Genomic DNA, 13,632 nt, shown 5'->3' on the forward strand with positions numbered 1-13,632 from the left:
GGAAACGCGACTGGGTTTTGGGGGAGCGGATGGGGTGGCGCTGGAGGACACGGGTTCGACACTTGAGGGAGGCTAGAGCAAGTTTCCGAGCGTGAGGGCTGCCTCTGCACCCTTGAACAAGGTGCTTTACCTGAATTGTTCTGATTAAATATAGAAATTACTGGGTTAATGGTTCATGCTGGACGCCTCTTTGAATAAATGCAATATTGATGATGATGATGATGATGATGAATAGATAGGCCTCATAGATAGGAGAGACTCATCTCACTGTTCAGAATAGTCCAAGTACACTGGCTAATACTGTCCGGATTTATATTATAACATTACTGTAAAGAGCATCAAACTGATGCTGCAAATAACATGAACAAGGACTTGTAATCTGAAGGTAATTAATATATCTGACGCTTTCCTTACGTTACGTTTCTTCAGAGATTTACCCATCGATACAGCTTAGTCATTTTGACTGTATCGCTTCGGGCTAAGTACCTTCATCAAGACCGGGATTGGAACCTGAAACACTGTACTACCGGCTGCCGGAAAAAGTGGCGGAACGTAGTTAAAATTTCTCCCTGAATGTACTACTGTAGCGTTAGACATTCAGCAAAAGTCAGATACTTCAGTCCAAAGCAACGAAAAACAGTAAATGCCAGCGCCTACTAATTTTTGCAGCGTATTGTGTCGAGTGGATTTCATGGGGTACCTTGTATTGGACTGGTGTTCCATCCATGGTGTACCTCCCCCAGCCTCACGCCCTGCGATTCTTGGATAGACTGTGAACCCCGCGACCCTGGTCAGGACGATCGATTATTCACGTGACAATCGATCAGGGCGGCACAGCGGGTAGCGCCGCTGTCTCACAGCGCCTGGGTGGTGCAAGAGGACGTGGGTTCGATCCCCACTCAGTCCATGTGGAGTTTGCAAGTTCTCTCTGTGTCTGTGTGGGTTGCCTCTGGGTGCTCTGGTTTCCTCCCACAGTCCAAAGACATGCTGTTCAGGTTCTGAGAGAGAGAGAGAGAGTTCCACTGATGTATGGATGAGTGACCCAGTGTAAGCAGTGTATCTAGCAGTGTAAGTCACCGTGGTGAATAAGGTGTGTGGGCTGGTAACACTACATAGAGTTCGTTGGAAGTCGCTTTGGAGAAAAGCGTCTGCTAAATCGATAAATGTTCACATTTCTGCTCTGTGCTTTGATTCGTCTGTGAAGGAGAGGCCAACTTACACAAGAGAAGGAGCCGGGACCCGTACGCATGCAGGTGATGAGTTTGCGCAAGTAAGTCTTCTAGAGCGACGGAGTAACGCGTTAACATTCGATACTGGAGATCTGGAGAGCCTAAAAGAGCTACTGTGAAGCCCTCTTTACTGCACCCTCAATGGGGGAAGCGGTGAGCGGACCTTTACGGGACCTTCGCAGCCTTTATGGCATGACCTGCCCCCAACGTGCATCTCGATGAATGTGTGCCATTATGGGTCCGGGGTGCTTTCCGCACATATCGGTTACCGCGGGAACAAGCACATCCTGTCGTTTTGCAGCCGGGCTACTTTTCGGAACAGGAAAACCATTTTGGAATTTCTGCCTGGTATCGTAACATCTCGGTTTATTGCCTCCAATTCCTGTTGACTCCTGAACTTCCTGTGGCCCTCCGATAAGGAAACACGATATATGCAGCGCCACGCAGAGACGCTGTACGCGCCATTGTGTCCGGTTGATACCAACTTCAAATATTTGAAATTTGTTTCTATGAAAACAAATGTCAGCTGTATCGACGCGCTGATTCATCTCTCGATTTGGCTCTTCTCATTCGCGTGCAGAAAATCGAGCAGCTGCTCCGCGGTTCTGTTTCTCATATCTGCCTGCGCTAAATACTCTGTAAAGAAAATATTTTGTTTCGCTAAACTAGCCTTGAACAGGAAAGTCCCCTTCCGAATTTGGCTTTAAATGATGTGCGTTGGAGACGGGCGCTCGTCTATAATGGTCTTTCGAAGGGTTAATTCTGTTGGCTGGGGACCAGTTTGGGTTTCAGTCATTAGCTGTGGGGAGAACAGCCTTACTCTTGTCTAGGAAGGACCAAGTCATTTCTGTACGGCCGGTGTTGTGTTGCAGGCGGTTAAGGTATTGAGTTCCGCTCTGTGCCAGAAAAAGGAAGGAAGGAAAGAAAGAAAAAAGAAAGACTAGTGCGGCAAAAGTGTTTCATTGTGGCGCGTTGGTGTCTCCTCGAGATAGACATCAGAATGTCAAGCTGCAATTTCGGAGCGCGCTTGAAGCCCCCCGGTCCGTATGGCCCTCGCCGGAGGAGAGCGCGCTTTGCTGCATCTTGGCTCGTGGCGGAGTGCCGAGCTCACCTAAGTTGAACCCCGTTTCCCCCACCCCCACCCCCACCCGAACCCTGGAACGAAGTCATTTGCAAGGAACGGCTTCCCTCGCAGCCCGATCCGCTCCGACTTTTTCTCTTCGGCACAGCAAACGTCGTGGCGGGTCTGAGGTTTGTGTCCGACGCTCTTTGTCTGTTGTGGACGTGCTCATTTGCTCTGAAGTCGTACTATATGTCGCTTTGGAGAAAAGTGTCTACAAAATTAATAACAGTAACTGCATGTTGTAACGTGAGAGCGTTTGTTAGCATTCGCCGTCATTGGCGAGGAGATGTAAGGACCTGCTCGGGTTACGATGTACCGATGGAGCGTCTCGATGATGCCGAGCCTGTCCTGGATGCAGGGCGCGAGGCACCAGGTGCGGTACGCCTTGGATGGGACATCAGTCAGTCACGGGGTAATCGGACTTATTGAGCCGCACGCAACTGGTCATTTACGGTCACCGATTCACCTGAAACGCATGGTTAGATTGTGGGAGGAAACCAGAGTACCCGGAGGAAACCCATGTGAACGTGGGTGGGTCATGCAAACTCCACACGCACCGAGCTGGATTCGAACCCACGTCCGAACCCACAGCGCATGAGCTGCGAGCCACCGGTGCTACCCGCTGTGCTGCGCCCGTCTATTGTATTTGCCCATTTCTGCTCTAAAAACCGGATGCCCCCTCCTCCAGCCGCAGTTGTCCAGGACTTTATTTGTTGTTCTTCTAATTGGTTTTAGGACATAAACAGAGTCACAGAAGGCACCGCAACAAGGCGAGGAGGCGGCCGGGGAACATGCTGGCCGATCTGGACCGTTTAAGCGCGAGTTTCTCCGCGCGACCTTTCGACGAGACGGAAAACAAGCAAACAGCAGCTAATGGAACCGGAGACTCGGGACCTCACAGGAGATCAAAACGCTTCGTGTCCTACCCGCGCTACGTTGAGGTCATGGTGGTGGCCGACAGCAAGATGGTCGAGCACCACGGCAGCAACCTGCAGCACTACATCCTCACACTGATGTCCATAGTAAGTCCTTGGGGTCGTCCGAGGACAGCCGGGCAGCGGAACCGCAAAATGCCACGTTCACACGTGAGTTACTGCCCACGGTAAAAGTGGCCTGTCCTCTGTAACGGTGATGGATGTGGAAAAAAGGACCGCAGGCCTGCTAGATCAGCGGTCCACTTTTTTAAAAGAAATTTTTTTTTTTCTTTTTTTTTTTTTTTCTTTTTTTTTTTAAAAAACTGGCTACGTGGGGGGTCCGTTGACATATATTTCGAATTCTGGCAAAGGCAGCTGTCTTCGCTCATCGAACGCTCCTTTCTCGATAGCAACCAACTGGATAAATTGCTTCCTTTTTTTGCGCAAAATGGTGTAAAAATGACACCTTTCAAGGATACGTGGAGACTTCATTACGCCACCAGCTCCTCGGTATCTTGTTCAGTATTTTTTTGACGTGGAAATAAACGGCTGTCAAAGCAGCTGACAAAGCAATAATTATTTCTCCCTTGTTTTTCAGGTTTCTTCCATCTATAAAGATCCGAGCATCGGAAACCTAATAAATATCGTCATTGTGAAGTTAGTTATAATCAATAATGAACTGGTGAGCCTGCGGTGCTTTGACTGCATACTTTTCCCTTTTTCGATTTAAAGCGCCCACATCTGTGGCTGTAGAACCGGGCGAATTAAAGAACAAAGATGATTTATCTCTTTCGGCAGGACGGTCCAATTATCTCCTTCAATGCACAGACCACTTTAAAGAACTTCTGCATATGGCAGCAAACCCAGAACCATCCGGATGATAACCACCACTCGCACCACGACACCGCCATCCTCATCACAAGGTAAACCGTTGTTCTCGTGCACGTCGTTTCATCGCGCCGCGTTGTTTATTTGCTGAGCGCTCAGCAATCTGTCTCACACTACACACGGGGTCTGTAATTACACCCATCTGGACTGATGAATATTTACCCAAGACAACCTGGGTTAGGAATCCTCTTTAACTCTATGACAACACTATCCCCTTTGGCATTTATTTATAGCCTGATTGATCGCAGGTCCTTAACCGCTTTACCACCTGCTGCAGTGCAAAAGATGCCTTTGTTTAGTTAAACATCCAGTGAAAAGGACGATCCCAGAACCACCTACCTTCCTCTGCAAAGCTTTTTACAGAGAAGTTGTCGCTATAAGAAGACACGTGGAGGAAATTGTGGGACTGAGCTTTATCCACTTTTACATGGGTAGAGATATGCAGCTGTTGTGATTGGCTGATTTTTTTTGGAGGCGGAGCTTGCATAATGAATGAGCTGGTCTGGCTAGAGCTCTTCACTTCTTCTTTGTTACAGGCAGGATATCTGCCGGGCGCGAGATAAATGTGATACGCTGGGTAAGGGCTTCTCTTAAAAATTGTACAATATTAATTAATGTTAGTAATTGGTAATATTAGAATTACTGATAAGTACTGCAAATTATGATGGTGATGATGTTGAACCACAGGCCTGGCAGAGTTGGGCACGGTGTGTGACCCCTACAGGAGCTGCAGCATCAGCGAGGACAACGGGCTGAGCACGGCGTTCACCATCGCGCACGAGCTGGGTCACGTGTAAGTACGGCGGCCTGCTCTCTCGTCGCCGTGGCGACGCAAACACTCAGCCATACCGAATTGTGCTGGACTTAGTTTACGGGGTTACCGCCCCTCGTACTGGAGTTTGTAAAAATGACATTTCCACATCGAATTATTAATATACAGCGTACATATATGTGTATATGTATCGACACACACTGTAGCACTGTACTATACTGTACTACTGAGTATATAGTATAGTATTGTACAGTATAGGAAGTATGTATGTATACATCCGCTAACCTTCACGCTCTGCCATACGCTGTTCTCCGAAAACCCAAGACCCCCCCTCCCCTCCCTTTTTTTTTTTTTTTTTCCAAAGGTGTCGCACCAGCAGGATAAACCTTCCTTGATGGTACAGTGGATTTTTACCACTCCTGCCCATTCGGTCTCTTTGGTTGAGGGGTTTTCTTGGCTGCTTCATGCCGTTCCTTCTTTGTCTGCTTTTATTTATACGGCTTATTTCTTTAGTCGAAGCTTTTCATCAAATCAGCTTCTAATGAACGAAAATGCGCCGATTTATACAGCCAGGCAATTTTTACCGGAGAAATTTACGGCAAGGACTTTGATCGAGGGTGCAACGGATGGGAGCAGGATTTGAACCTGGGTTTCTTAAGGGCGAGGCAGCACCTATAACCACCACCCCACCCATTGCCTCTGCTCTTACATTGCGAAACGTGTCTTTGTGCCTTATTCCTGATCCGGACCCTTAATAAATGCGATGAGGACTTGACGTTATTGCGCCGCGGGAACGAGAGGGAAAATCTGGGCGAAACCGCTGCGTTGTCTCTCCCCAACAGGTTCAACATGCCCCACGACGACAGTAACAAATGCAAGGAGGACGGCGTGAAGAACCAACAGCACGTGATGGCGCCGACCCTCAACTACTACACGAACCCTTGGATGTGGTCCAAGTGCAGCAGGAAATACATCACGGAGTTCCTCGAGTACGTAGCTCGCCGCTCCGGCGCTGGACCAAGAGAGGAGCCGTGTCGTTGGGCCGACCTCGGCGTTGCGGGAGCTGTTTCGTGATCCCCGCCCCCCGTACCGAATGTGTTTCTTCGTCTGTTTCTGTTTGTTTTTTCTTTAAGTCTTCTTTTTTATTTCTCGATAGCACGGGCTACGGCGAGTGCTTGGTCGATGAGCCCGTATCTAGGCCCTACAGTCTGCCCCAGCAGCTCCCCGGACGGATATACGGCGTTAATAAACAGTGTGAATTGATATTTGGGCCCGGAATGCAGGTGTGCCCATATATGGTAAGAGAATTCTCCGTGCGCTCCTGATGTCGAATGTGTTCGCGTTGGGGGGGTGAAAAGGCCGACGTAACGGAACACCATGAGATCTACATTATTAATGGACGTGTGGCTGTACAAATCGGAGGGGTAGAAAATCGCATTTGCTTTAGGAATCTCAGTTTATGTAATTTTTTTTTCTGCAATGTCTGCGGTAGCCACTCCACTCTGATGCCCTTCTCCCGTGAGATGTAGATGTTCGAACGGCGTGGGCATATATAGTTGGCGGCCGTTAACGATCGGGGCGTCCGGATAACGGCGCGCTTTTGATGCTGTCCAGACGCAGTGCCGACGGCTGTGGTGCACGAGCCCTGACGGCGCGCAGAAGGGCTGCCGGACCCAACACATGCCCTGGGCAGACGGGACCGAGTGCTTCCAGGGAAAGGCAAGTCTGAGGCGCCGGGCAGGCTACCGAATCACAGCACCGCACTCGTTTGGGCAGCGTTACGTACCCGGTAACACTGGCGTACCGTATGTGCACGTAACAGGGCGACGAGGCTCGCAGCGCAGCGCTCGAGTACAAAGCACGTGGGGTTGGAATCTAAAGGTTGGCATCTAGGGAGCCAGTCCCTGCTCCTGTTGTAGTACCCTTGAGAAAGGTAGTAACCCTGAACTGAGACTAAAAATTACCCAACCGAATAAAAAAAATATCGACGTGAAAATTATGACCCACAAAATAAAGGTCAAAAGCCGTCACTGGAACGTGTCAGCTGTGTAAATGAAGAAAAATTGCTTCGCCACTGATGCATGTTGGCAGAGCAGAGTGGCGTAGGGCGAACCTGATGCTGTACTGTGCCCAGTGGTGTAGCGCTTTAAACTGTCGCCTAGCAATCAGACATGGGTTCAGCTCCGACCTCCTGCTGTGGTGTCTAGGATCAATGTACTTAACTTGAACTGATACAGTAAAAATTTCTTTAAAATATTTATTAAAAACTCGTGCTTTCGAGCGAAAATTACTTGTCATTAGGCGCCTTGCTGTGCCGCTTCCTGCCACCTCTCTGAGCTCCGCGGCGCCGCGCTGCTGCATTTTTGCGACTCGATGACTCGCTCCACGCACGGGGTGTCCGCTGCAACGGCTCTGCTCTCCGTGTCGATCGCACTCGAACTCGGAGGGGAGCTCTTCTCTCTCTCTCTCTCTCTCTCTCTCTCTCTCTCTCTCCTGTCATCCTCCACTCGGGCTTGAGCTCGAGGCGATGTTAAAGAGCTGTGCGCGGAGAGCGATGTCTGGAGAAACGTTTCCAGCGCTTAACGCCTCTTCCGGTTTCGGTTGTCCCCGCAGCACTGCAAACACGGCGTGTGTGTCCTGAAGGAGCACGATCCCACCCCGGTGGAGGGCGCCTGGGGCGTGTGGAGCCCCTTTGGAATGTGCTCACGGACCTGTGGCGGGGGCATCAAGATTGCCGTGCGCGACTGCAACCGACCCGTGTAAGGAGGCCTTTGCAGTCGGACTTCGCCGCGTCCTTCCCGGCGTTCCTCGATAAACACGATACCTTAAAAGCCCCCAGATGCCTTTTTCCCGTAATTCCAGAGTGATCTAATGTACCGGGGTCCCTTATAATGTGGGGGTGGCTGGGTACGGGATGGCAAGTAGCGTAGTGGATAAAGCATTCCCTTTCCAAACAGAAGGACATGGATTCATATCCCCACTCCTGCATCCATACGCTTGCTAAAGGTACTTACAATATAAAATACAATAAAAGTGACTCTGCTGTGTAGACAGACAGCGGTTATGGCCTAAACACACACACACACACACACACACACATTTTCTGAACTGCTTGTCCCATACGGGGTTGCGGGGAACCAGAGCCTACCCAGCAACTCAGGGCGTAGGGGACACACCCGGGACGGGACGCCAGTCCATCGCAAGGCACCCCAAGCGGGACTCGAACCCCAGACCCACCGGAGAGCAGGACCCGGTCCAACCCACTGTGCCACCGCACCCCCCGCATGGCCCGAACATGAGTGGGAAAATGGATTCGCAAAGGAACTGCTTAATATCAACAGGGCAGGCGGCATAGAGGTTAGAGCCATCACCTTCCTGTCAAAGGTCCAAGGCTTGAACCCCCGCTCCTGCCATAGTAACCTTGAACAAGGCGCTAACCCGAGCTGATACATCGGGAGGTGTTATTTCCGAAAGAACAGAAGAAAAGCTGAAACGGGTTAAAGAACAAGTTAAGGGGTTGGGTGCTCGCAGCCCGCTGCTATATACAAGGAAAAAATTTAATTGGGAAAAATGGGAGCGACGCTGATGAAGGCATCCGGCCGAAACGCATCCGTGCGATGAAAAATTAAACCGTTCCCGTGAGCTCATTTACGTGCTTCGTTTTTCCGAGCACAGAGCAAATTTCCCAGCTCAATAACTTTATGGCGCTATATATATGCAAAAATAAGATTTAAAGTTGCTTTTGAGAAAAGCGTCTGCTAAATCAGCAAGTGTAAATATTCGAATTTGGATGCTCTTTCAGCTCGGAAAGGCGGCGGGGAATTAAAATGAAAAATGGCCCCGCTGTATAAATGGGTGAATAACCGCGAGAAGCTCGGAGCGCAGCCCAGCACGTCACGTTGGGGAAAAGCATCCATTTAATAAATAAACAAAGAAACAAATTTAATGGCATAGAGCGTGACTTCGGGGAGCGCGTTTCTCCCCGTGAGGGATGTGCGGAGCGCTCAAGGCATGTGTGTCGCCCCAGGCCCCGGAACGGCGGCAAGTACTGCGTGGGCCGCAGGATGAGGTTCCGCTCGTGCAACTCGGAGCCCTGCTCCAAGCAGAAGAAGGACTTCAGGGAGGAGCAGTGCAGCGCCTTCGACGGCAGGCACTTCAACATCAACGGTCTACCTCCCAACGTGCGCTGGGTCCCCAAGTACAGCGGAAGTAAGGCGCCGGGCCGAGCACCCCGCCGAGGTCCGTTCGGCCGCCGCCGCGTACCGCCGCTCACCCTCTCCTTCCTGTCCCCCCAGTCTTGATGAAGGACCGCTGCAAGCTGTTCTGCAGGGTGGCCGGGAGCACGGCCTACTATCAACTCAGGGATAGGGTCATTGACGGGACGCCCTGTGGGCCGGACACCAATGACATTTGCGTTCAGGGCCTCTGCAGGGTGAGCGACCGTTTCCGCTCGGCTCCCGTCCCGAGCGTTTGCGGTACCGGTCAAAAGTTTGAGTACGCCGAGGCACCCTTTGTGGGACGCGCTGGCCGAAAGAGCGAAGGCGAAGCGACACGCAAGTGCCCTGCGTCTCTGGGAACCGATCCAGAAGAGCTGGGGACACGTGAGACGATTTCCCGATCGAACCTGTTCTCCGAATACATCTTGTGGGGTGGAGAGTGGCGGTGGGGCAGGTGTTCTCAAACTTTTGACCGGCTCCGTACGTGCCGTTCCCGGGGGCTTTGCCGAAAGGCGAGTCGTTCGTCTGTATCCGTTCACGAATTTACGGAATGAACTCGGTGTCTTGAAGCGACGCCTGTATTCACTGAATATCCTTCTCTTTCTGCATGGAGTCGCTTGACATTTTTTCCTCTTGTTGCAGCAAGCGGGATGCGACCATGTGCTCAACTCCAAGGCGAGGAGGGATAAATGTGGCGTGTGCGGAGGCGACAACTCCTCGTGCAAGACGGTCGCGGGCACATTCAACATCGTTCACTACGGTGAGCGAGGCCCGGGGACCCACCGGAGGGTGTTCGGAGCAAGCGATTAAAGAACTCGACTGGTCTCTCTAGAAGGATTCCTCTTCTTGGGGGTGGGGGGGTGTTTTGTTACTGGGCACAAAGTGTTAAAAATTAGGGTTAGCAAATCATGCAAGCAATAGGAGAACGTGACGCCTGTTAAAGTTTGTACCCATTGAGGTTTTTATTATTATTACTATTATTATTGGTCATTATCATCGTCGTCATCGATTCATTTTGCTCTCGTCTTTCGTCCAATGTAACTCGTTGGGTTTTTACATTAAGATACTTACAATTATTTACCCATTTATACAGCAAGGAATATTTTTACTGGTGCGGTATGTTATCGCAGTCGGTGCTGATAGTGACGGAGGTGTGAAATTCCTTTTGCAGGATATAATGTTGTTGTGCGGATTCCCAGCGGTGCTACAAATATCGACGTGCGACAACACAGCTACTTAGGGAAACCGGAGGACGACAACTACCTCGGTAAGAGCCGAAAAGAGCACAAGTCTTGTAAAGATCAAGGTAGCGCTTGTCTTTTAAATGGTGGAAGGTTCTCTCTGACGCCATTAATGCCGCTGTAATATCGTTAAATAATATAGCTAAAAAGTGTGATGTTCCTCATCTTTTATTGATCGCTTACGATCAGGAACACCAGACATGAGCTGTAAACACTGCGGAAAGGAGTGGTATCGAGGTGGTCGTTTTGCAGCCCGTTTTTGTGCACTTTGCTGGCCGCTACAGGCCGGACGGGGAACTGCAGGTCACCTTCGCTTCTCAGTAGTCCGATTTTAGACAGTACAAAAGTTTTAAAAAAAGCCATTTAAACGACATAATATAAGTGGAAAGTGAACTCAAACATTCGTAACTCGGGGAGCCGCCGCGCGTGAAGTGGACACGGTGGATTTGTGTGAGCTGAAGAAAATGCTTGGCCTAACAAGACTGTGACAACCCTTGGGTTTTTTTTTTTCTTTTTTTCTTTTTTAAAAAAAAAAGAATGAAAAGGGCGGTGGGTGGGAGGGGGGTTCTTTTTTCTATCGAGAGAGGGCCCGGCTCAGAGCCCAGGGGAGGCCCGCGGATGAGTTTGAGACAAACATGTTTAATGACACTGAGCGGGAATGAGGCCTCCCCCCGCTTCCCATCTCCGAGCGGTGTCGGCGGGGTCCCGGGACGCGCGGGTCACCCCGCGGCACGGGCGAGTGGCGGGGACACGTGAGACGGGGTGGGGGAGGGGAAAGACGGGGCCTGCGGCCGCTTTACTGTGATGTGTGAAATGGTGAGGAAAGTAACCCAGGAAATTAGCTACATAATCGCATTAGTGTGAACTTGTGCAGCAGACTGACGATGAACAGGAAGCTCCAGGCTCTCGCAGGAATGTGCGCTTTCTTTACCCCAATTAGGTACATCTTTTCTATGGGGAAGGCCGCGGAAAGGCCTCCGCTGCCAGCCTTGTTTTGCAGCGTGGAACCGGTCTTTGAGTAGCGCGGTCCCCTGTGTCAAAGTGAAGGTGGCCCCCTGCGGTGGTGCAAACTCAGGCCCACGGTATGGGCAGGAAGTACGGGAAGGGGGGGAGGGGGGCGACAAGGGCGACAAGAACCCCCAGTAATTTCCCCGAAGGGTCAGTCCACGTGGCGATAACACACCTTTATTTTTGGGGCACCTTAATTCAAGGCGATTTACAGTGTTAGATTGGCAACGTTACTGAGATTTACTCAAGTGTACAGCAGTTGTATGAACATACACCGATGAGCCGATTATGTATCTTTCTGTTTTCGATTAAATGCATGATGGGTGTACCAGGTGGAATAGTCAGTATGATGTATATTATGATAAATGGGGGGTGCGGTGGCGCGCCGGGTTTGACCAGGTCCTGTTCTCCGGTGGGTCTGGGGTTCGAGTCCCGCTCGGGGTGCCTCGCGACGGACTGGCGTCCCGTCCTGGGTGTCCGTGTGTGCGTGTGTGTCCATATGTAGACAATATAGATGGCTAGGTATATAACCACTTAGCTTATCCAATACAGGTAATTGATGTTCGATGTTTTTTAATAACTGATGTAATTGATTGTTCCCCGCTGCGCTGTATTGGTGTGCGGCGCGTTAGTTTCTAGCACATTCAATAATGAAACTTAGATTTACTCCTTTCTCCGAAGCGACTCGCACGTTCGCTCTGCCGGGTAATTTTTACCGCATCGATTCGGGATACGTACCTCGATCGAGGGCGGTACGGCGAGGGGTGCGATTCGAACCCGGGGCCTTCGAGATCGCGGAGGCTGCTCTAACCACTACGCCACCTGCTGCCCAAGTCCGCCCGTAGAAAAAACAAAAACACGTTCGGATGCTTTCGGATGCGCGGCGACCGTTGATTAAGGGCCCTATCGGCACCGGGCGACACCTCCGAGGGTTGAGCCGTCCAGTTTTCTTTCCCCTTCTGCAGCAGTGTTCCTGTTTCTGCCCCCTCAGCCATTTCCAACAGCCGCGGGGAGTACCTGCTCAACGGAGGTTTTGTCGTCAGCATGTTCAAAAGGGAAATCAAAGTGGGAAACGCCGTGATAGAGTACAGCGGCTCCGATCACGTCGTCGAGAGAATCAACTGCACCGACAAGATAGAGGAGGAGATCGTTGTCCAGGTAACACCTTCCTTGGGCGAACGAGCGAGTACGTTTCATCGGAAAGAGGACGTCGTGACGTTTTTCTTTGCCTTTTGCGTCGTCTTATAAATTCACTTGTTTTCAGCAGAGCCCCCGTATTGTTTGCTCTTCCATTACCTGCGTTGTCCAGCTGCGGTCATTTAGTGTTTTTATGCTGAATGTTTTGCAAAATGCCTTTGACCGAAAGGCCGTCCAGTTTAGAGGCGCGTGTCGCGCCGAACTTTTCATTCGTTTACCTTTGCTAGTTGCGTGCCGAATCGCGACAGTCTAATAACTCTGCTTTACTTGTTTCGCCGTTTTTTTTTTTTACCGCGCCTCTATTTCCAAGCGCAGCTCCTATTACGCGTGGTTCCGCGTAACGTGGATTCTTCGTCATCTGTCCCTTTTAATGAAGCCAGTCCTATATGGATAATCAAGTTTTAATTTTGACTAAAAGTAATTATAATTAACGTTATTACCGATAGGTGTAAAGCTTATAAAAGGCACCAGCAATTGTGGGCACGTTGTACATTTGTATTAAAATGACTGTTTGGAAAAGCTACAAATTACCATACAAAACACTACAAGACAACGCAATACAATTAATTTATTTATACATACGCATACGTGCACCCCGCTCTCCGCCCTTAATCCGTTCCTGGAACCGGGGTGGATAAGGAAAGCGGGATCCCAATTCCCGCTAGTCCTTATGGGGAAAATTATAGTTGGTTCCCAGCATATCTCGAAAATCCTGAATAACTTCGACAAACGTCTCTAAAAATTATGTAAATGACTTCACATGATAATAAATTAAAGTACAAGAGCACACGCTACCATATTTATTTAAGCTGCCCTGCAATATTGTGACGGCCCACCCAGACCGTGCCGTCTGTGGCGTTGCGAGAAGATGTCTTTTGAGACGAGCTTTATTGTTCTTTCACGTCTCAGCAGCAGCGACAGTACGCGCGTACGCGTGCGCTCGGCCAAAACGACATAACAAGGCAGGAGTTATTAATCCACCATAACTCCCCACAACGGTTGCCCAACAACCGTTTACACCCACAGCAACGGTGCTGCGCATG

General features: G+C 50.2%; 1 protein-coding gene across 5 annotated transcripts in view; it reads left to right on the forward strand.

Moving 5' to 3' along the window:
- adamts9 (ADAM metallopeptidase with thrombospondin type 1 motif, 9) overlaps window positions 1-13,632 on the forward strand; it is a 54,570-nt gene that overhangs the window by 3,642 nt on the left and 37,296 nt on the right. For 3 of the 5 annotated variants that reach the window (XR_003797237.1, XM_029247853.1, XM_029247854.1), the window contains exons 4-17: window positions 3,088-3,374; window positions 3,865-3,948; window positions 4,065-4,189; window positions 4,691-4,731; window positions 4,842-4,947; window positions 5,769-5,915; window positions 6,083-6,224; window positions 6,541-6,645; window positions 7,540-7,685; window positions 8,954-9,135; window positions 9,222-9,358; window positions 9,786-9,903; window positions 10,315-10,410; window positions 12,384-12,550. Coding sequence is in view for 4 of the 5 variants with exons in the window: in XM_029247853.1 (XP_029103686.1) it covers window positions 3,088-3,374; window positions 3,865-3,948; window positions 4,065-4,189; window positions 4,691-4,731; window positions 4,842-4,947; window positions 5,769-5,915; window positions 6,083-6,224; window positions 6,541-6,645; window positions 7,540-7,685; window positions 8,954-9,135; window positions 9,222-9,358; window positions 9,786-9,903; window positions 10,315-10,410; window positions 12,384-12,550 (1,883 nt within the window). In the remaining variant the exon portion in view is untranslated. The other 2 variants (XM_029247856.1, XM_029247855.1) reach the window with 2 other exon arrangements.

The sequence above is a fragment of the Scleropages formosus genome, chromosome 22 (genome assembly GCF_900964775.1).
Source record: "Scleropages formosus chromosome 22, fSclFor1.1, whole genome shotgun sequence".
NCBI classification, from domain to species: domain Eukaryota; kingdom Metazoa; phylum Chordata; class Actinopteri; order Osteoglossiformes; family Osteoglossidae; genus Scleropages; species Scleropages formosus.